This window comes from Cygnus olor, chromosome 1 (assembly GCF_009769625.2).
Source record: "Cygnus olor isolate bCygOlo1 chromosome 1, bCygOlo1.pri.v2, whole genome shotgun sequence".
NCBI lineage: Eukaryota > Metazoa > Chordata > Aves > Anseriformes > Anatidae > Cygnus > Cygnus olor.
Window position 1 is genome coordinate 141184351 of NC_049169.1, and position 23983 is coordinate 141208333.

General features: G+C 43.6%; 1 protein-coding gene across 5 annotated transcripts in view; it reads left to right on the forward strand.

The window, feature by feature from the left end:
* The window catches only part of NPAS2 (neuronal PAS domain protein 2), a 98788-nt gene that overhangs the window by 45490 nt on the left and 29315 nt on the right, over positions 1–23983 (forward strand). For all 5 annotated transcript variants that reach the window (XM_040535870.1, XM_040535880.1, XM_040535902.1 and 2 more), the window contains 6 exons: positions 1722–1775; positions 6481–6629; positions 9862–9953; positions 13106–13195; positions 19343–19463; positions 20470–20583. In XM_040535870.1, the coding sequence (XP_040391804.1) occupies positions 1722–1775; positions 6481–6629; positions 9862–9953; positions 13106–13195; positions 19343–19463; positions 20470–20583 (620 nt within the window). The remainder of the gene's footprint in view (positions 1–1721; positions 1776–6480; positions 6630–9861; positions 9954–13105; positions 13196–19342; positions 19464–20469; positions 20584–23983) is intronic.

Below are 23983 nucleotides of genomic sequence, written 5' to 3' on the forward strand. Positions count from 1 at the left end.
CTGGTGGAAACAGATAGGGCTGAGCAGCATCGCTCCCGAGTGCCCCATCTGCCCCCAACCCTACTCAGAGCCACCCAGAGCTCTGGTCCCTGTATTCCTGCTTTCTGCTGGGAATCTGTTGCAAATAGAAGGGCCTCAGAGGAAGATCTTCGGTGATTCACAGAAAGCGGCTTCCTCTGCTGACGCTGCCCCACCTCACATGTCATATCCTGCATTCAACAGGAATGCATGCTATGGAGCGTTTTGAGCTAAGGTCTAGCAAAGAAAGATAACAAAATCCTAAGTGCCACCCTTTAACATACTACTGATGCTTTCATTACTCTCAGATAACATAACTGAACATTTCCATTTCAGTATGTGAGCAAATAGCAATAAAAAACACTGAATTTGTCATTACACTTTTTCCTGAATTATTTGAAAACTCACTTGTTGGGCTAGCAGCCCAACTCTTCGGCTGGGGGAATAATCACCTATAGCATTTGTAAAATGATATTGGATTTTTATGACAAATTTAACTGGGTCTATACACATTCCTAGTCTAAAATATAGATTGCTATATGGCTGACTTGCCTGTTTTCAAGTCGAAGAAGTATTTGGAAAAAAAAAAAAAAACTACATGGTGTTATTTTTTATTTTGTTCTGTATAACAGGATTCCTTCAGCCTTCATATTTTCTATTTATGCTCCTCTGTCAGCACATTGAGTCTTGTGAAGCACTAGCTTTACCCTCCAATCACTGACCTGTAGCTTTAATTTTTCATTCCTCTTATATTTGATAAAAAATTACAGGGTAGTTGCATGTTCTTAGCTAACTGTTGAGTAATAAGCAGGTGGAACATGACTGTAAAAGAGCCACTGACAGAAGGAGGGAATTTATCCACTGTTCTTAGCATCGATAACTTTTCACTCCTGTTTTTTAATAAAACATTCCTTAAACAGGCAAATTCCTGTGTGACTCATATGTGGAAAATACCATGGACTTAAATAATGCACGGCAATTAACTTCCCTCCTCCCCCCTTCAATTTTCTTTATGTCCTACATTTTGAGGAAACATTAAATGAAAATCTGGTTTTTGAAAACGAGCATTATCATGGCACGCTGCTACACCGTCACTTTGGAAATGATGCTTTGACCATGCCCAGGGCTCACAGCAGCATTGTGCTGCCCATTCGGAAAATATTTGTGTGGGATGCAGCAGGATTGCAGCTCCTGTGCTGTGGCAGAGGTGTGAGATGCGGTGAGGGGCTGGAGGAAACATGCAGCCTCCTCCTCCTCCTCAGGGCACCGGGTCTGCTCAGCCCCCCCAGGCTCTGTACCAGTCCAGCCCGTCCGTTTTTGGGGAACGTGGGAGGGCTGAAACTGCCTCCTCAACTTGCTCACACCCTGGGGTTCATCTGGCCTGCAAGCTGGCAGGAAGTAACCTTGACACTGAAAATCCCCCAAGAAATGTCTGTTTTTGTACTGTGCTGGCGCACAGTGTTGTGCCTGGGAGCCTTCATCCCTGGCTGCAGCCCCTACAGCTAGCGTGATGCTGAGGAATAATGTTATCTGCGATGGATGTTCCTTAAAACCAAGGACTGTGGCACAGAGCACTGCTGACACATTTATCTGACCTGGATATCATCACTCTGTTATTAAAATGGAATAGCATGACTGAGATTAACCTGCAAGTAGAGCTAACAACATGACGATTCATAACGATTCTTGCATTCCTTCAACAGAAAAAACTGCTTAGACAATCTAATGGATGAAGATGAGAAAGACAGGGCAAAGAGGTGAGCACTTCTTCTTTTATAACTCTGTTTAACTCATGGAGAGCTTAATAGTGTTTGTTGCTGCAGAAGCTGTTTTATCCGTAATCAATTAATCAAAAAGAGAGAGGAAAAGAAAGCCAAGCGCAACTTGAAAAATTGCCATATCACAGATTCCTATTCCTGGCTACCCTGTAAGAGGAAAATAACTTAGCAATGTTTCCTGCAGAAATTGTCAAAAAAGCAAAGGCATTGATCGTTTTTTTTCACAGTACTGCAGACCACAAGGATTGAAGAACCAACAACATACTCCTGCTGCTATGGCACATCATCCTAGCTCCCAGAGTGTGTAAAATGTGTGTTGGTTTTGGTTGTTTTTTATAAGAAACATCTTGCAAAAGACAAGTAACTTTAAAAATGTGTTTTTTTTTATATAATATGATGGTCATTTATTCAGCAATGCTTATCTAACAGTGATGAAAACACCCAGAAGTTACTTTCCTACCAGATAAAGACCTTTCAAAGTGCTGTGTCAGCCCTAAAGTGGCAGAAACATTTATTCACATCTCTTCTTCACTCCAGGATAAAGTCCCAGCTGATCCGTGGGCAGGAAATTGTTGTGAGCACTTTGTGGGCAGGGGAAGGGTGTGCTTCAAGGCAGAAGAACCGTGGCAAACAAACGCTAATAACTATCCAATCTGGCTGGCATCTGCAGTGTCACTAAAGCTGTTTGGAAGCATTTGTGGTTGTTGATTTTTTATTTTTATTTTTTTTTTTCTGGAAGCATTATCAATACTGCAGCCCACAGTCCAATTGCTTGAGAGGGAGCCGTCGGCTGCATGCCTTTTTTCCCTTTGTTCCCCCTAATGAGAGTATTTCCAGTCCAGGCACAACTAGTTGATCCAGTTTCATCTCCTTTGATTCCTTCTCCGCTTCTTCCCTCCCTGCAGCTTTTTCTCACCAATATAGGTCAGCACACGCCGCTACCAAGCTTAACTGCTCTCCTTTGCTCCTACCTCTAATTTGTGCATGCTCCTGGCCCAACAGTGGCCGATAGAGAGTGCACGGGGCCCCAAGGAGTGTAGGATGCTGGTGCGGGCACCTGGGGTCAAGGAGGTGGTGAGCAGGAGGCAGCCAACTCCTGCAATCAAGCATCACCGCTTGGCACACTTAAGTCCTGCCCGTTTTCAAGATATTAGCATTGTTGAGGAAAAAATGCGCTAAATGAATACGGAGAGGACAAAAATAGGATAAGGCATATCCTCACGATCGGCGATTGTCATCACCATCTGGTGTGATTTTCGTGCCGCTTGTTCGAGGAGGGAATTTTTGTCGTGCCCTGGGGCAGGTCTCCTCCAAGGTAGAATAAAAAATATATATAACTTTTAAAATGTAAAGGGGAAATCACTTCTTTAGATCATAATTTAAGTACATTTTGGTATTTAGAAATAAATCTGAATTGGAAATTATGTTTAAAATCATGAGAGGCTTCACAACAGTCTAAAGTTACTATAGTATACTAGAACCATTAAGATTCTTTTAAAAGCTGCAATGTTTTCTTCCAAAGCTTTAAAGAAAGTCAGACATGGGAGAAGCCAGTGGCTGAACATTATTCTGTTGTGCTCTAAAAACTAGGGGCTCTCATCTCGTCTGCGATGTAGGGGAAACAGAGTCTGTTTTATTCTATTCAGCATGAGGAATGGGTTCCTCTAAGTGGAGAAAGACAAGAGGGGGCAAAAAAAATGCAAGGAAAATTGCTCTCTTCTTCCATTTCTTGAGTAAAAAGTAGGTGAGACTGGAATTTTCTGGACGTAACTCACTGAGGGTGGTCCCAGGCCAGGAGCTGGGTATCTCAAGTGAGAAGTGTGAGTAGCTCCCCCCATTTGCTATCAGCTTCAGTTTATTGGCACATACAGTCTGTATTACCCAGACATCCCGCCCATGCTGAGAAGAGTGGCCATCCTCTCCCGAGGACAGGCATCTGCATTCTCACCTCTGGGCCAAGTGTTTCATATTTGGCTGAGCTGCACAGCTCTTCCTTCAGGATACTGGTTATTTTGAGCCCTGTTCTGTGCTGCCTGACTCCCTAACCTCATTCCAAACACTAAAATGTGGATATGATGGCCCCAAACTTGGCAGCATTGAAGACCTCTTCAAGATGTTTAGAACATCCTATTCTATTCTATTCTATTCTATTCTATTCTATTCTATTCTATTCTATTCTATTCTATTCATTTCTAATTATATAACCCATTGGACAGCAAAGAGGAATGTGAAATTTAGTGTAAAGTCACATTTCATTGTAAATCAGCGTAGTGCAACAGCTACTAGTCAACAAGTATCAGCCTCTCTTTAAGACAATAAGCAGCAAACATACAAGAATAAAAATGGCTATTGAGAACACATTTTAAATTGGTGGTTTTGATCTTTCTGAATTCAAGCTGTCCTGTATTGCCTTTAGCTGTATTCGCTAAAAATCCAGATTTTATTCATACCGTGTCTCCTTCTTCCCCTTGGATATGCCATATATTTTTTTGGAGTAGCGAGGAGGGAGGAGAACTGGGACAAACAGTATGGAATTAAGACACAGACTGTTTTGGCTTACTGTAAATGATATGCCCTAGCAGTGAAGTAAACAAGGCGAGGGAATAATCTTCCAAGGGAAGTGTTGAAAACTGCATTATTTAAGACATTTACAACTGGACTGAACAAAAGCATTTACAACTGTACAGGGATAGTTTAGATGACCTAATTGTGGTTTTTTTCTCTTTTTTAAATTTAACTGCGATCATCGATTCAGATCTTGGTAGAGTTATTTCCACTAGAGGAGGTTTTTTATTTCCTTTGTGAATAAAAAGTCAAGTGTTAAAAATAGATACTTTACATTTCTGTCAAGGCATCTTTATATTTTGGCAAAGCAACATTTTCCCTATAGATGGTTGGTGCTTTATTTTATTTTTAGGAGGATCAAGACCCTTTGAGCTTAAAATGAACTGAGGATTGAATTATGAGGAAGCAAAATGTTGATGTTCTTTAAGTCCCCTTGAACTGTACAGAAATAGGATAAGGATGGAGCTTTTCACATCTTGTTCTGACAGCCTTTTGCGCTGTAATAAGAGCAGGCTGGAATCAGTCAGGCAGCATCCACCCAATCTCTTGTGTTCCATGCTGTAAAATAATCAAGTATTGGCTTCTATCCAGTGCATCTACAAGTGTGTTCAGGGTTGAGAGCAAGACAAACAAAAATTACCCCTCTGTCAGTAGTAACATCCAGAAGCCTCTGCAGTGATTTCTCTGCTGAAAATGTTTATTGCCATACTGGTCCTTGGGGGGACGTAAATGCCGGGCTAAATTCTGCTCTGATTTTCACCAGCATGTGTGCAGAGCTCCTTACAAGGTACAGCAGATTTAACTGGGACCAAGACACTCAGAAGGAGAACCGACCTCTTGGCTTTTCTTTCCTGCCTACATGCAACCAGATTTTTAGATCTTTATGTAACTAGCAAAGCAAATATTGTCTGCTTGAGGACCTTTCAGAAGAACAAACAAACCTTCTGGGTCATATTTATTTCTATTTTTGCATGGCTACAGAAGTCCAGGAGATACCCTCCACGTAGAGGGATTGTTGTATTCATAGGGACCATTCAGAAACCTTCCCTTGTGTATAGCTTGATATATATATTTAAAAAGAAAAAATAAAAAGAAAAAATAATAAAAAAGAGCACTGAAAAAGCTGAAAAGATGATCAACAGATTAATGATAATATTATGAAGGTGCCAAAACACCCCAGATGAAGTCGGGTCCTTTCTTTCTATGAGCTCTTGAAATACAGCAGCAGACGTAGGCTTTCTCTGAGGAGTCAGCAATCAAAACAGTCAGGACTGGCAGAGAAAGTTGCAGAGTCCCCATTTTACACCTAAGGAGTCGGGCCATCATGACCGTAAGCAATTTGCCCAGTGCCACGCAGACATGGGCAAGAAGGGGACCCCTGCTAGCACTTCTGAGCCCCCAGGTCTGGATACACATCCTTGCCCTCACGACCTTGGAAAGGAGACTGAGCTAGGTGGCACATGAACCAGCTGGCAGCTGCAGCAGCCTCTGCTGAGGTCCTTGATCTGAATGACTCGGAGGCAACAGCCCCATGGCTCTCCATAACCCAACTTAGACGTAGACAGAGGACCTGTGCAAAGCAGGCAGGTTGCTCTAGGTGGACCCCTTTCCAGTGCAGTGGCTGAGCTGCAGGACTGGTGTCTCTCTCTCTCTTTCTTAAAACTGCACAGATGGGTATGCCCCACATTTTAATCAATCTCCACTCTTCTCCTTTATGAATGGTTTACCCAGCTGATAGTGTTGGAGCAGCCCTCTTTCCTCTTGCTTTGTGTGGACTTTCAAGATGCTGTGTGTGCCCAGGAGACAGACAGAGCTCCTTCACCTGCAGGCCTAATGCTGACCTGATAGGCTTGTCCAAACAGCATCCAGAGGCAGCACAGAGGGGCGAGCATCTCTCTGCTAGGCTCTAAAAGGGGCCTGGAGACAAGAGCAGGAGGTGGGAACCGTTGCCTCCTACTTGTCTCTGCAGCTTTGCTAGAGGCCAGTGTAGATCTTCACATGGTGAGGCACGCAGCAAGCTAATTTCCATGTGTGTACATTGCAAAGAGGAGGTGCATGAGGATTTTTCTTCTCTCTGCTCATCTTTTTTTTTTTTTTTTTTTTTTTTCCCTGTCTACAGGGCTTCGCGTAACAAGTCTGAGAAGAAGAGGCGTGATCAGTTCAATGTTCTCATCAAAGAGCTCAGCTCCATGCTTCCAGGCAACACCCGCAAAATGGACAAAACTACTGTGCTGGAAAAAGTCATTGGCTTTCTGCAGAAACACAATGGTAAGAGTTACTGCAGCTCGTCACGCACTTGCCAAACGGCATTACAATATTGTTTTCTTCAGTGATTATCAAAATGGCTCGAGGGGCCTAAAAGTGCCAATGTAAGGTATATATTTTTCTATCTCATAGCTTCTAAAAAGATAATTTGCAGGCACAGTGCTGCCCAAATCTATCTCTTCGGCTGCTCGTTAGTTGAGAATGGCTCTCAGCCTGCTAGGGGAGGGGACAAATGTCAGGAACTGAGGCAGCAATGCCCTGCAGCATATGTGAAGAAGAGAGATGCTTTGGGAAGAGGGGTCTGGGGTCAGAGGGGAGATTGCCTTCCTTGAAAATAGCCATATTGAGCAGAACAAAGCATTCACCTCAGCTTCTCCAGATAAAAGTGCCAGGAAGCAATCTGATCAGCCCCCTGCTCCTCAGTGGACTGTGTGGGACTCAACTTCCACAGACAGCAGAAGATTCAGACCAGAAAAGCCCCAGTTTTTTGAAGTCAGTGTCAGCAAATTGCATGCATAGGTAGCTGACATGCTTTACCTGGCTTGCCCAAGCAGAAAGCTATCTCACATCATTTGCGCACTGTGCAGTTGCAATGGTCAAGTTTGGCCTTGGAAAACCAGGAGCTTATTTTAAAATGCACAGAGCAGTGACAGTGAAGTGTCTTAGAAAGCACCCTCACCGCAGAGGACATTTCTGCCCCTCCTGCTCTAATCCCTTTGGTCTAGTTTCCAGTAGGTCTGAGAAGCACATGCAGCAGGCTCCCTGATGCATTAACATCTTCCAGCAGAAAAAAAAACAAAAACAAACAAACAAAAAAAAAACAGCTGAAGTGCTTCTTCCTTATAAATCAGGGCACTGGTTTAAAATGGGGCCCTCTTGCTCTGCTCCCTTGAGGAAGAAGATAAGGTTTCAGCAGGTGACTGCGGGGAATGTCCCTGGTCCCTCAAAGCAGAGAAGGTTCTCATCAGCATCAGCTGGCTTGCCTTTGCTCATCGGGCATCTCCCACCCTGGAGATGCTCCGGGGGAAATGGAAGAGAACATAAAAACTCTTGTATCATGACTCCCAACATAATGGAGTCGCAAATGTCAAACTTACTGAGGAAATAATTATAGTGATTCTGTTGTTAGAGCAAAGTTTCTCTTTAAATGATTTTATTTTTGCCATAGACTAGGTGATTTTATATGGGAGGGCATGACTGGGACATCTCAAAGTCCGATAATTGTATATACCTATTAAAAAGAGACAGTAATAACATATCTTTTTTTTTTTTTAGCTGCCCAGGGCAGAGTAAAGGAAAATGTGAATATGTTCAATTAGAAGAGCCAGGCAAAGAACAATCACACAAGGCTTGAAACATTGTAGAAAAGTGCAGCTGATAGCCTAAATAATTTATGCCAAAAGGCACTTCATTTCTAGAAGAACAACTAGGTAAAAGAAATCTAACAGTCACAAATCCTTCCACAGCAATTGGGTCAAACTATGACTGGTTTTGTGCACTTGCTAGAAACAGTAAATATTGTCTATTTTTAAACTAGATTAGTAGTCACACAATGTAATACAAAGCATCACAGTTTAAAGTTGATTATCTTCAGAATAGTTTGGATCTGGTTTATTCAGTCATATTTCCCTTTCACTTAGTAGGCTAAACCAAGATTTTAGTTATAACAGAGGAACAGGTCGATTTTTAGATTTTTTTGTTTCGTAAACAGTCTCTTTCTTCATAATCCACAGAATCTCCCAAATCTCCAGCAATTCTTCCAGCAGCTGATGTTTTGTGTATATCAGCTTTTCCAAGCTATGGCCCTGCCGAAAGCATCCTCTATTTTGAGACTACATAATAAAAGTCCTACAGGAGCTGATCACTCTTTTTCCTTTGTCTGGTTTTGAAATCTCCCTGTAAAACCATCCCAACAGTGCCGAGCCGCTGTGCTACCCGTGACAGCCCCCAGCAGCACAGAAAGCGAGCTGAACAAGCTGCATCTCCACTCAGAAAGCTCAGACGAAGGCTTTCGTTTATTTCTAGGGGATGACATGCACAGGCACTGTTATAAATTTACCATCTTTAATATCATTGAGCCACTTTCGTTTCTCCGGCCAGTTTGCCTGTGTGCTCAGAATAGGGAGCATTGGGTATTACATGCTCTGTAAGTGTTAATCAATAGGATTAATTAGCAGGCGGCACTGAAAGGAGAAGACAGGCTGCTCTCAGCATCCCCTCACTACTAGCGCTGAATGAGGAAGCACTTTTGGAGAAGCAGAGTGAGCAGTGAACGAAACCCGTGCCAGCCTCCCTAAATTATAATATCTGCCCCCATAACGTCGTCTGACAAGTCTGGTAATGCCTTGCTTGGGTAAAGCTAACACAAGTCACTGTTTTTTTGGAGGAAACGGCTTACCACAGTGCACCCAGCTCTCCCTGGTACGGTGCCAGGTTTCACTGCAAACACATGATGTGTCACGCCGGCGTGCCCACACTCCTCCATGGAAAGCTCTCAGGCACTAGGCGTCCACTGGCTGCTGCTGGCCAGGCTTGGCCGACAGCTGGGTCATCCTCGTGGGCATCCTCCATGAGCTCACGGAGGACATGGAGGATGCCCATAAGGGCATGAGTACAGGAGACCCCCTCCAGACAGGATTTGAGATGACACACTGGTGCTCCATCCCTTCTCCACAGTAGAGAGTGGGGCAGCAGCACCATGCAAGGCTGGCACCAACACCCAGATATCACATGTATTTTGGAGAATGGAGAAATTAATTTGCTGTTTGGGGTTATGAAGCTTTGGGGCTTCTCTGAATGAGGTTTCCTGCTGCTTCTCATTTGGTACAGTAGCTGCAGGCTGAACTCTAGCTCTCTGGCATCCTAATCTGGAAAAATCAAATTGTAAATACCAATTTGGCATATGCCAATCCTTGTCTTAATTTTAATTTTCTGCAAACTGTTTTTATCTTTTGATCAATCCCTAAATAATGCTGATAGAGGCCAATGGCTAGGTGAATACAACCTCCCACAGAAGTCAGTTCAAGCCGAGTTGGGTAAAAACAGAGAAAATGCTTCAGATTTGGGCCCAGCTTAGACAGTCATTATTCTCTCACTCTGTATGCAAAACCTGTACTTGAAAACTGCAATTTTTGAATATAGAGGTGATTTCTATCCTTTCAGCAATTTACATATAGTCTTGCAAGATATAATTTTCTTTGAATTTAAAAAAAAATGAAATGTTTTATTTGTCTAGAAGTCTCGGCACAGACGGAGATTTCTGAAATTCAGCAGGACTGGAAGCCTTCATTCCTCAGCAACGAAGAATTCACCCAGCTGATGTTGGAGGTGAGCATGCGTGTAGCTTTGCTCATTTTGTCTAGCCGTTGTGGAACAAAGTGTGGTTGGCAGTTCCAAGAGGGCAAGTTTCAGTTATCCAGGTACTTGACCATCAAGAAAAGCCGTCACGTCAGCCAGGGGTTAGAGTTGGCACATGATGTTGCTTTTGACCCTTGTACCAGCAGCGCCATTGCACCGTGCTGCCGCGGCCTGCAGAGGTGCAGATGGGGCTCCAAGAAATGCAATCCAGAAGGGGGATTCAAAGCACACTTTACATTTTGTTTTTTACAACTAGAGGTGAGGGAAAGGGCAGGCGGCAGTTTTTCTCCTGTACTCGTAATGCATTATTATTGCCTAATATTTATGCAAGAGTAGCACCTAAAAAGCAGCAGTGTCACGTCCTTTTAGTGCTAGGTGCTGTCCAACCAGATAAAAACTGACAGCTCCTGCTGGCTCGATGCGGTTAATACTACCTCTGTAACGAATTTCCAGGCCCTTATCAAACACTTTTTATTCTAATAGGGAGCAGGGTTATTTTGCAATGATAGGTTTTAAATTATCTTTAAATTACACCATAGGTGCTTTTAACACTAGCTGTGATTTGAAGGGAGGTGACTCAATGGCGTTTATGCACGTTCGAGATGAAATGCAAATGAGCTGCTAAAATGTATTTTTCGCTCCTGGTAACAGCCAGAACCTTCTTCAACAATGATCATCTCCCATCCAAAACAGGCAGAGGTTGCCGAGCCCCCTCCCTCAGCCATTGCATTTGGCGGTGATGGGACACCCAGGTTCAGGGCTGAGGGATGCTTTGCTCACGCTGCACCCACAACCGCTGACTCCCATTTCAGTGCACACGAACCTGATATACATCACTCCTTCAGTTGGCATTAAAACATCTCCCTCAGAAAGCAAGACAATGGCAAATCTCTTGACTTTTGATTCCACACAGTTTTAGAGTAAAACACTTGCTTTTAGTTTCCTAGTTTATAAGCCACCTTCTTATGACTGTGATTTTCTATGCCCTTCATGATAACATTGAGTATTGGGATGTCCTGTTGAGCCAGCTGTTCATTATTTGCTTCTTCTTTTTGCCTTTCCTCTAATCTTATTTTATTAGCATTTGGACAAGACTGCTTGAAGTTTTTCCTGTCCTGTTATTAAAAATGGGAAGGAATTTTTCAAGCGTTGATTCAAAAGAATCAAAGCATATTTAACCACAGTAATAATACAGCAGCTTTCCTGAAAACAGCGTTTTCTTCCTCCATGAAAAGGCTGTCATCAGATTGTATAGGAGTGGGTACTAGGATCTGTTTGTCCATCTACAACTGTTGCAGTAGTGAAATCTCTGATGAGAGATCTGACGTCTTAGTGTTGGAAGGACTAGTTGCAAGTAAATAAAAATAAAATTATGTACGCATACATTAACTTGATTTTACCACAGAATTCTGATGTGAGTCACTTTGTATAATTTGCATTGGATATGAAATAAAGACTTGATTTAAAAAAAAAAAAAAGGAAAAAGAAAGAAAGAAAGAAAAACCTTCACCATAGTAACATGCACAATCCAGCTGCCTTGTGAAACCACTGCTCTCTTCTATGGGTTAACAGCTACCATGCTTTTTAGAAAACAGCTTGAATATACTATACTAAAGAAAAAAAAAAAACATATCCTGTGCACTTAGATTAACAAAATAAAACTAACTATAGCAGCTGGAGGGTTTTCAGAGATGCTAAACACACACTCTTCTGCTGGGGTATAAGTTATTGACCTGCTTTTCAAAGGATTGTAGCACCAGCAGATTCCCATTGACTTAAATAGTTGCGGGTGCTCAGCATTCTCTGGAAAAAGGAACATATGTTTGTGTCTCTATTCAAGGCTTTGTGCTTTCCTTTTTTTACGAAACAATTAGCGTTTCTAGTGTTCTCCGAATTCCTGCCCTTATTGAAGTCAGCGGGGGAGCAGGATGCTCTGCGGCTCGCAGGATCAACTGTTAGCCCTGCTTGGAGGGATTCCTGGATTCACGGGCAGGTTTTGTAACTCCATGCCAACCCAGCCGGGCAATACACCTGTCTTAGGAACAGGTATTTCCTCTGGAGCATACCCGAACCCTCTTCTGCTTCAATCGTGCTTATGGCGCTTAGCTTATAGCTCATATAAACTCATATAAGCTATAAGCTTATAGCTTATAGCTGAACTACTGCTCAGCTGTGATAGTCAACACCAACTCTGGGGCCACCAGCAAACCAACAGAAAGGACACAGACCTGCTCCACCTGAAGGCACTGGGATCTTCACCTGTGACTCCTTAACTGCAATGGGAAAGTTTTGATATCACCTAATATTGCCTTTGATTTTTTATTTTTATTTTTGGGGGGGAGTGCGATTCTGCTCTGAGATGTAGCTCGAGATCTGGAAGTCTACCTAGATTTAAATTTGAACAAGATTTAGCTCAAATCCTGGTGGCTCAGAATAAAGAAAAAACTAATTTTGAAGTGAAAGCATTGCCGTGCAGAGCGCTGTCACTCACTGCAGTCCTGGGTGTGAGAGCGCTTACTGCAAGGTGGGACCTAAGCAAGGAAGAAGCTCTGCAGAACGGGGAATTTCTCTTTGAATGAGTAATCCAATACCATGACCTTTAAAATAAATCACTCAATTAAAAGGCAGGCTAAGGATTATTTGATCATTTGCATTGCTTTTACTTACATGAAAGCCCAGCCATATACAACGTTACATTAATACAAACTGAGATTTATGGGTTTTGCAGAGAACTACCATTTTGAGATAGGGCTGCATCCTTTCATCGTCCTTTGATATTTACACAGAGCTCAAATGTTCATTTTAATAACTTCCAAGGGATCCAGTCTTAGTCATTTTGCATTATTAAAATGTGTGATTAATTTAAAAACTGAGACATGAAATGTTCCTGTGAGCCCTTTGTTGCTTCAATAGTAGGTTTTACTAGACTACAAAGAACGTTGTAAAAGTTAAATCAGACTGTAAAATCAGAGAATTACTGTTCTGCAACTTGAGATAACATTCCTACGACTCAATAACCACACGGCGCTGAAGTAAAACAGTTTTGATCAACATGCAGCGAGACACGCTGTTTACACCCCTCTTTCCTCCTAAAGCACTCTCCGCTTGTATGTTTTCCTTAGGCATTAGATGGCTTCATCATCGCAGTAACCACAGGTGGGAGCATCATCTACGTGTCTGACAGCATTACACCTCTTCTAGGGCATTTGCCGGTGAGTAACTACGGCATAAGCTTTTCTACTAAAAACCATGGGATTGGGCCCTGCAGTTTTTAGAAACGGACATAAAAAAAAAAAAAAAAATAGTGGGGGCTGGGGCGGGAAGGATGTTTTCCTGCAAATCCGGAGAGGGTTTTTTGTCCCTGCGTTATGCCGGTCGCTGCTGTTGATCAGCTCTGCTCCCTTTCAGTATGATTCATGCACTTCAGGTTTTTGTTGCTATGAGGCACTTGGGTCTGAATAGAAAAAGCTCTGCGGGAATACTCTGGCCAGGGGAGGGATGGGGTGACCTGGCTGATCTTTTTCCATCTCTGATTTCTGAGCTAGTGAGAACAGCACCAGTGCCTCTGGCAGCCTGGTGAGGAGCTTGGTAAGGGCTTTATTCTGCTCCAGGGAGGCAGAGGACAAAACCCCGCTGAATTCAGAGGGGTGGGAGTTAGCTGGTGGCTGCTGCTCATCAGGGCTGCTCCCCCAGCTACACTGGGTTTCCCCAGGTGAGCGCACCCTGCGCCCAGGTGATGCTTCATGCTGGGGTCAGGCGCACACAGCTGCTTTATCTGTGGGTCTTGTTCTCGGAGACTGTGTCTGCTGGGCTGGGCTGCAGGAGCAGCGCAGAGGGACTGCTCTGGACCCTGCTCCTGTTGCTAAGGCTGCTCTAGGAGAAATGGCACAGTAATTAAGGATTAATGCAAACGCTCATTTTTTAGTAGCTTGGTCTCAAATAAATGCATGCCCAGGAGAAAAAAATAGCTGCCAAATCATTATTGCACCACCACCACCCCCATGTTCTTAGGAAAATTACAATTATTTTTCTCTCGTTTACTTTTTCACCAAATACGTGCTATGTTTTCCACCCAGCCAAATGTATTTCACACACGCTACCTTGCTGTAATACGAACAAAAATTATTTTCTTCTGAGGCGAAAGGAACTTGATGAAAGGTGGCAGCTCCCGGTAAATGCAAGAATATTGCTATGCAACAACAGATTGAACTGAATCTATCTATTTCAGTTTTCTTTAATCCTCAACAGTTGAGAAACCCAGTGGTTGACTATTTTCTGACATTTGTCTTCACTTCAAAGGCAGAGAGAGCCCTGTCCTGCATGCAAACTGCTGTGTTTTCATGTGCTTTCTGATTTCCATGGAATTTCTTTGGTTTGGCTTGTGTTTTTTTCATGGTTTGGGTGTTTTATGCTTCCTTCTAAATATTGATCTTAGTGGACATGGTAGATCTGCTCAGAAAATTGCTGCTCTTCAGGAGGGTCACTTATTTCAGACCCTGTCCCTGAAACTGCAAGGTTACCTCTGTAACTGCTTCCAACACATGGCTAAAGGTGGATGGATTCAGGTCCATAATTCCTGAGTTGAACCATCAAAAACTAGACTGGTATTCCCTCCCAGAGCCATGCCTCGTGTGGTAATCTTGCCCAGTATCCAGCCCAAAACGGTAACAAGGATGAGCAGGATTATCCAGTCATGCTGAAGAAGCTCATGGCAGCCTGAGTCAGGGACCACCCTGGAGGCAGAGACAGGAGTCCCCACAGACCTGCTCAGAGCTGATGGAGAAATAATGGCCAAGCAGTGCCCCACCAACTTGTGGAGCACGTTGTGCATCCCAGAGACAGCACCTGAGCAAGCAATGATGGCTTCTGCCTGCCCGAGGTGTGCAAAAGCACTATGCCCATGGGCAGAGGCCCAACTGAGCATGCAGTAAGGTGCTCACTGGGCATTTTAGTCCTGTGCTGTCCTTTCTACATGTCTTCTTAAGTTTTAAAACTGATCAGAGTGTTATCTGGAAAATTTTTATCACTTATTTTGTGTACCTCCAGGATCTACTTGGAAGCTAAATTCAGTCACTGTTTCAGAGACAAAATACCAATTCTTTCTCCTCTGTGACTGCAGGGAAAAAAAAAAAAAAAAAAGAAAAAAAAAAGATACTCTGCAAATCTGGTGCTTTGAGCACTGAAAGGAAAGCATAACTGGGCAGAGCATGGAGCAGGGCTCTCTGAGGGCCCCTATCAAGAAATCTGATGTATTTTCTTTCATTAAAATCATGAAAGGCTCTGGTGCTGAGAACAAATATATCCAATTCTCTTTAATACAGCTTCCCTAAGTTCCATGGAGCATTTTCAAACACCGGCTGCCTCTGTGGTAATTCTAAATAGTCTGTTATTACAAGATTTGGAGGCTACTCCTAGGGTCGGTTGATGTAAAGAGAGGTTTATCTCATGTGGTAAGACTGACTTTACCTAAAGTAAAGTGAACTCTTGTAAATCCGGTCACAACTCATAGCATTTAGCAGTCAGATGACATGTTACACTCCCAAAACCAGGCAGGTCTCTGGAGGGGGATCCTCCCTCTCCCCTCTTGCCTGCCTGGCTCAATGAAACAATTAAACACAGGTGTCAGAGTGACAATTTCCAACATACAGGAGGAGATAGCCTTCCCATGGACATTGCCTGTCCATGGACTCAGGCAGAAGGTGCTGCATCTGCTTACAGACCAGGACAGTGGTGTCCCTCTCACCCAGCTTTAGTCCCATAGCTGAGGGATCCTTGATGTTGGCCAAGAAGGTGATAGTGCCAAGGCAGGAGTCCTGGCAGGACTGAGCTCCTCCCGAGGGCTCTTTCTCCCCATTGGCTCCCAGGTGAAGTTCAGGCAGCTGCTCTGCTATGGTGGGTGCTTTAGTTAATTGTCAAAAGTGGAAAAACCCAGCACCTTATAGTGTACAAGACTTTTGTACGCTGTGCTGCTGTTAGATAGGGCAGCAATGGGCATCATTGCAAGATATATGGGTTAATATAGCAATACACGAGGTCAAATCCCAGCACAAAAGAGAAGAACTATCTTGATTTTTTTGGTTGCTGGGAAAGAATCTTGTCTCATTTGCAGCCTTCCCGTCTCATTTGCAGCCTTCCCATTCCGGTTGTGACCCTGTTACAGTTACCCTATGTAGTGTTTTTTGTTTGTTTGTTTGTTTTTTTCCTGCAGCAAGGATTATTCATCATATTTCCTCCTCGTCCCCCTCCAAAACAGCAGTGAAAATCTGAGGAAAGAACCCCGTTTTGGAGTATGGCTGTTTTGTTCAAAGTACACAGACATTTAAGCTGTGCATCAAACGATTGCAGAGGTTGGGGCAGATTTATTGTGTATTGTTTTTGATGACCAGCACCCATTTACACAAAGGTGGTGTTTCTTTTCTGCCATAGCTATCAGGAATAAATTCTCAGAAGTTTCTGTTAGCAGGATCCATAGATTTGAAGGTGCAGTGAGGATCCAAAGCTTAGCAGCATAAATATGCATTAATGTAGTTCATGTAACCACTTTACCCACAGTCACTGTAATTTATCATTTATCTGCTTTGCCTGTCTCACTTGGCAACGCTTTGTGCCTGTCTGTTGATGGGGCAAGAGCTGCCCAGAGCAGAGGAATTAGATAAAGCTGCAAACTGTCCCCCTCCAACTGATGCATTTCTGTCCATGGCGATCAAATGTTGTCCACCTGTCCTGTCACCTTTTTGCCACAACATCAGATGGCTGCTCTTTGGGCTTGGTGCAGAATTAACTCTGATTAGCTTGCCTGACATTTCCTACAGCTCCAGTGAGACTGTGGAATATTTACTCCCTTCTTTATATTTGATATGTCAATATATTATTGATTGGCATATTGATTCAAGAATATTGTTGTATTCCTGAGCTGTATGAGCCCCAGAAATTGTTTTGTGCATTGCTCTACAGGTGTGCCTAACCTCTGCAGGGGTAGAGTTGTGAAAGACATGAAGAAGTAGATCCCAGTTTCCTACCCACAAATAATAATAATAAAATAAAAAAGTTGGCATTTTCCAACAGGAAAGGTGAAAATAAATAAATAAATAAATAAATTCTGGACGTAGTACATGATGGAGGCGAATAGTATAAATGCCAGGACTTGCAAATTAGTGAAATCAATGAATAGATGGTGCTCCTGGCAGCAGGTTGCTCTGATGGGTGGGTGGAATGAAAGCCTCCTGCAACTCCTACTGTACACAGAGTCGCAGGCCCCTATGGATATGATCTTAAACAGAAGAGACACTGCAAAACTTGGTCGCAATATGGAGACAAAAGGCAGCGTAGAATCACTGAACCACAGAGGGGCTGAGGCTGTCAGGGCCCTCTGGAGGCCACCAGGCCCAAGCCCTGCCCCAGCAGGGCCACCCAGCGCAGGCTGCCCAGGCCCATCTCCAGGCGGCTTTGGAAGGCCTCCAAGGAGGAGACCCCACAGCCTCTCTGGGCAGCCTGAGCCAGGGCTCCTCACCTGCACAGCACAGAAGAGCTGCCTGGTGCTCAGAGGGAGCCTCATGTGGCCCTGTTTGTGTCCATTGCCCCCTGTCCTGGCAGTGGGCACCTCTGAAAGTACAAGCTCAGGTGACTGCCAAAGTGATGGTGAATGTGAGGAGCGGTGACAGCTCACATTGGGTGCAGAGGAGGCCCTGCATACAGCTGTGAGCAGGTCCTTCCAGTCCTCCTGCAGCTACTGTTGAGTGGATGGGAGATTAATTAACCCTCGTGACACTTGTGTGAAGCTGGTGGATAAGCACCATTATCTCCCATTTACAGGTAGAAAAGGATTGGGAAGGAAAAATTACTTTTCTGATACTGTGCCATAAGCCTTGAACTGCACTCAGCACAGCAGTTTCCCTTCAGGTGCTCTTTCTTCATATGTCCACAATTACATGGACAATGTAATATATTTTGTATGAATATAATGTTGATACATATATGTAAAACTGAATCACACACAGCATCAACTGGATGCATATTAAGTTATATACAAAAGTAATGAAAATTATTTTCAAGTATTCTTCACAAAGGGGATATTCACGTAATGAGCATATGTAATAAATCCTTACAGTTGAATAAAGTAATATATTATTGCATCAAGGTCAGGGTACTAACTGTCACACTCTGATTTTCAAAGCATACTCTCCACGTCTCCCCAGTCTAAATAGGAAATCCACACAGAACGGCAGGCTTGAGTGGAAAGCAGAGGGAAACCGAAGTGTAATCTTAAGTAAATACATAAATAAATGATGATGATTAATAACTTGCCAGTCTCATACAGAGCTAACACATTTTCAGCATGAACATACAGTCTGAAAGCAGCTGCTCTGATGACACATGAAGCTGTGTCAGTATGCCAGCTCAGCCCGAGGTAGTCTCCAGTGAGATGAATGCGAGTTAATGCCATTAAAGGGTTACTTTATCTGAAAACTTCCTTTCCGACATGCTTTTCTAGCATTAGGTTTGTCACTACGCTGAATACAGGTAGACTTTTTTCTTGCCAACCCAGTGACAGACTCGTCTTCTCCATCATGGGCTGGTCATGGCCTTTTGCACAAATCATTCTCCTCTTTCTGTTCCCATATCTCAGTACCAGCAGCATAGCTCCCTCCTAGATGTTGGAAGCATTTCAGGTTCCTACCAGGTGGCTGCGAGGTGGGAGGCACCTGGGCATTCAGCCCACAGCTAGCCAGAGGACTTGTGCTGATGGCACCATGAACTCCCCATACCAGGGGAACGCCACTGCTGCAAAACGATGTCTGGAGCAGGACATCACCTTCTCCCTGCTCCCACCTGGCTGCCCTGCCTCCTAGGATGCAGAAAGGGGAGAGAAAGGGCTGCTGCCCCAGGCTGCAACTGAGGGCATCCTGTATCCAAGGGCATCCTGCATCTCCAAGGGCATCGTGCAACCAACTGGCAGACAGGATGGAGAGCTGTGAACTCATTTCCCAGCTCACTTCCAGGTCCTGACATTGAATTGTACAGACATACTCCATGCACCTGATGGTCTGAGAAACTTTACAGGAGCGCAATGCTGAGAATTAAGCAGGGAACCAGGCCAGGGAGAAGTGGCCACGGGGTAGACACAACAGTTCTCTTGTTCTAGGCTTTGTCAGGTGGCCCTAATCAGTGGACCTAATTTCACCAACCCCTGTTGGCCAGCCACCACAGGCTGTGTATCTGCTCTGCTGTGTGCCACTGCATCTCCACACAATCTGCCGGTATCAGCCAAGGGAGGAAGGAGTCGATACGTGATGTGAATGCCGCTGCGCTCTCTGTCGTGACATTTCTGTTTTTTCCTCAAGGTCTCTTTTTCTTTGCAGTGTGATGTCTTGGATCAGAATTTGTTAAATTTCCTCCCGGAACAAGAACATTCAGAAATTTATAAGATGTTATCTTCCTGTATGCTTATGACAGATTCTGCCTCATCGGATTACCTAAAAAGTAAGTTTTATTTTATCTTTCCCAGTAAATCAAAAAGTATGGGCAGGATACAAAAAGGGTTTTTTTTTATGTTTTGTTTTGTTTTGTTTTTTTATGTGACATGCAGTATAAAACTTATGCTTGTAGCATTTCAAAAAGATCTCACCACCTAGAATGACCCTTTAGTACTATTTTTAAATGAAACCCATTGCATTTATTTTACTAGGCTAAGTCTACTTGCAGTTACGTTAATTATTAAATATTGTATCTTTTGAGACAGCAAAGGAAAATAGGTTATCCAATGGTAACTGAGAGTTTGCCTGAGACAAATCACATCTTAATTGATATTTCAGCCCATTAAAGTAAGATGCTGTTCAGAGATATGCTAATGTTGCATACCTTTGTTTTGCACTAGAGTTGAAAAGTAGCTGTAAAATCATTGTAATTCTTTTTCAAACTGAATTTTATTTTTCTTACAAATCCTTTTATTTGCCTCATCCTTATTCAGTCTGGGAGGTAAGATGTAGGAAACTAGAGAACACACAAATATAAGATGTACAGCTGCTTAATCTACTGTATATATAAAACCTGCAGCTGATAGCTAATATGCCAAAGTTAATTTAATAGATATTTTGAGGTAATTAGGCATAGTTTTCCAACATGAGATGTAGAACAGCTGTGAGTCATGAAAAGCCTAAACAGGAAAAAAAAAAAAAAAAGCTGTAACTGAAGGATCCAGTTCTCTGCTTCAATACACCAATTTTATGTCAGCGTAACTCCTACAATGAAGACAGTATAAGAGAACAAACCCATGTGAATTAGCTGTGTGCAGACCTGTGCATAGCCCTGCACAACCCAGATCCGTGCCGGGCACTCTTGCAGAGGTGCTGACCCTGCCATTTAATGTACCTTGATGCATAGGGCTCTGACTCTGCTTCCAGTTGCTTGGAATGATTGGGGTTGGAAGGCGCTGTTCATTGTGTTTAGCTTAAATAGTATATTTCTTCTTCTTCTTTTAACAATCCAGCTGACAATGAACTGGAGTTTTATTGTCATCTTCTGAGAGGAAGTTTGAACCCAAAGGAATTTCCAACATATGAATACATAAAATTTGTAGGAAATTTTCGGTCTTACAGCAATGGTAAGCTTTAATTGTTATATAAATGTTACTTTAGCTATGTAAAATAAACTGTAAGTGTTGTTCCACTGAACGAGACAGGCTTGTAACTGGAAGGGCTACTTCTAACATTATGGGGTAAATTTCACTTCCCGTGGATCTAACAGCTGATTTGCAAAAGCTGGACGAGTAGTGGTGAAGGCTGAAATTGTGTTAGCTCCTATTGTCCATGCCTTTCGCTTGCCAGCAGATGCCCCGGATACTGGGTAAGTTCGCAAACACCACCAGGAGGCTCAGTTTGTGCTCACTAATACTGGGTGCTAAGATGATACCCATTAGCTAAACAAGAATAGTGGCACCCTGTCTACTGGTTTATGAATTCCAGCCTGTGCCAGTGCTGATAATCTACCAGGCCACCACGGCCCCACGCAGACCCACACAGCCATTTCACATTCCTCTCCAGCACCACAGTGCCCAATACCCACAACAAAAGGAAAGAAATACACTCAACACAGCCCTTAATGCAGCACAGTCATTCTTAGGAAAGCATCTTTCAAGGGGCGAGAAGCAGATTTTTACCTCGTGTGTTCCCTAACAAACAGATTGCTCCATGGCTATTAGTGTCAGAAATGAAATATTCTTTTATTGCTTTCCCTTCTCCTGCCTGCCCAAGTTTGCTTAAGTTACTTGCCTGATTGAACTCCGGAGTGGCATTTCAAAAGTTGCTGGTATTGCTCCAAATAGGTCATCCTCAGCAAAAATTCCCCACCGTGCTTTCCAGAAACCGCACACCACACTGTGAAGAAATGTCCCTGTCCCCATTTAACTTTCTGGTCTTGATCCACGCGACTAGAATAGAAACCTACGTGCAGTATGGAGGCATGTATTTCTCGCTTGGTGCCATACGGTTTGAGGCTTTATTTGTATAAAAATGCAACCGCCTGTATGCTTTCTAGTTTGAATGAAGTGAAATGCGACCGTGTGGCAGACGCACACACCAAGCTGTTCTGTTTTCTAGAGCAGAAACTGGATTTCAGGTGCTGACTCATAAGGATACATTTCTACCAGGGGAATTTCTGATCCATTTTCTTCAAGGATTTTCAGCCTTTTATTTTTGCGTGACCTTAAAATTGCCCTCTTCCCTGTTAGGATTTCACATCCCAGCATTTGGATCAGTGGCTATTTCTCAGAAGAATGATAAAACTTACATTTTCACTCTGTTGCTCCCGATATCTCCCCTAGTTTAATGCATACAAACTAAGTGGAAACATATTGATTTCAGAAGACACCAAATCATTTTCCAAGGACCCCAGCTTATAGCTTTCAAATAAGACGTGCTTTCTGCTTCAAGATTTTGCTTTTTCTTCCGTGTGCCACTTTCCTCTAAATCTTCCATTTTATGTGATCTCTTTCAATTTCTTCCCGGCTTGCTGCAGCCAGACCCTTTGGTCATAATTTTGTGCATCCATTGCTCTCTTTTTACATTACATTTACATGACATAAATACCTGTTCCCCAGCCAGCCCCCTGCTGGATGTGAAGCCAGCACTTCTGAGCCAGGTGGGTGAGAAAGGCAGCAGTGGGAAGGGAGGCAGGGAAGAGATGCATCACTCAGGGCAGTGCTCTTCCTATGTGTTGTCCCCTGCTTCTGCTTTTCGGAGGTGTTTGTGGAGGAAAGAGGCTAAGCCCGAGGTAAGAAAAGAGTTAGCAGATCACACTGTGGAGGGAGAAAGACAGAAATTGCAAATTAAGCTTAATTAGCAGGAGATGTTCATTATGGATGTATTCAGGAATGCTTTTCCCTGTAGCTTTTCACAGCAGTGGAAGTGTGAGCATGTTTTTACGCATGGGAGACGAATACAGGATGTTCCTCTCCAAATACAAATCTCAGCCGTTCCTTTTTAGCCACCCGATGTCAAATTCTACCTTTGTTTTCCACAATTTGCTGTGTGTTTCCTAAGCCAACTCTCCCTGTGTGCCCTTGCTACACCAGCACAGGGTCCCCCACATTAGGCTGTGCCTCCCCAGAACACTGACCTATCCCATTCCCATTAACCAAGTGTCGTGGCAGTGACAGTCCTAATGGCAGCCCGAACCTTTCCTTCTCAACCTTCATCAAACATTTTGGAGTACCGGTAGGTCCATTTTCGGCCTCTTTTAACAGAAATGTCACTAGCTTCATTCTCCTTCCACATAACCTTTTACACAACCTCCCCTGAGTTCTCTTCTTCTCGGGCTCATTTTATTCTTGTTCGCTGCTGATATAGAAGCAGTGCTTAGGGGAAGAGAGTGATGTGTGCTGGGGTCCCGGTGTCCTTGTCCTCTCCCTCCTCCCTCGTACCTCCTCTGTTAATCGCATTGTGACTTATGGCTGAGAGCATCATATAGGGATGGGTTTGAATGGATTAATTTGAAGGACTGAGACTTAGGAAGTCTTAGGGGCTTAGCTGCTCTCCCTAACTTCAGCAGGAGCTGTGGGGCTAATTTCCCCTTCAGCTTTAATATAACACTGAGAAGCCAATGAGAATTTATTTATTTATTTATTTATTTAACTAAAGCAGGACAAATACCTGATATCTACAAAGGTGACTTGTCACCAGGATTGCTGTCAGGGATCTCACATGGCCTACACCGAGCCTGTGCTGCCCCCCCGGAGGAGCAGTCATTGGCAGCTTTTCCCCATCTCAGAAGGGAGATGGTCCAGGGCAGGGAGATGCATTTGCAACCCCCAGAAACTGCCAGAAAAGTTCACATTGCTCACGGCATGTGTTCAGTCTTTCAGAAGATCACTGTCCCTAGAGCTCCTGGGCTCAGCTATAGCTGGAGGCGAGAGGAGCTGCACCGGCCCCGAGCCAGGGTTAGCAGCAGCTAACCAGCCTGGGCTGGTCCTGAGGATGGTGCAGTGCTCTGTGACCCCTGCTGCAAAGACATTTCTGCAGCTGTATCTCCACCAGGGACGGGGCACGAGCTGCCTGCACATGAGTGAACCCCCCTCGAGTTAGCTGTGCCCAGGCAAGAGGGGCCAACCAGCGAAGCAGCAGTGCAAGCTGTGCGGAGCAACTGCATGAGTCACTGGCTGTGCTAAATCAAATACAAGAGATTTGATTTTCCATTTGGGAGGATTATATAATCATCATTAATTAAGCTTCAATGAGAAAAGCGGGACTGTAACCTGACAAGAAGACTCGGTACTCCCTGGAGAGGAGGAGAGATGGTCTCCAGGCCACTCAGAAGAGGAGGGTAGAGTTCCCTCCCTGTTTTGATGAGAAATGCCTACTTGCTCACAAAGCAAGAGACCTTTTATTATTATTATTATTATTATTATTATTATTATTATTATTACTATTGTTTGTTTCAAATAGGAACACCTTTCGATATTTTTATATATTTCAGGATATAAGTGCCTTAATAACAGAATTACAGAA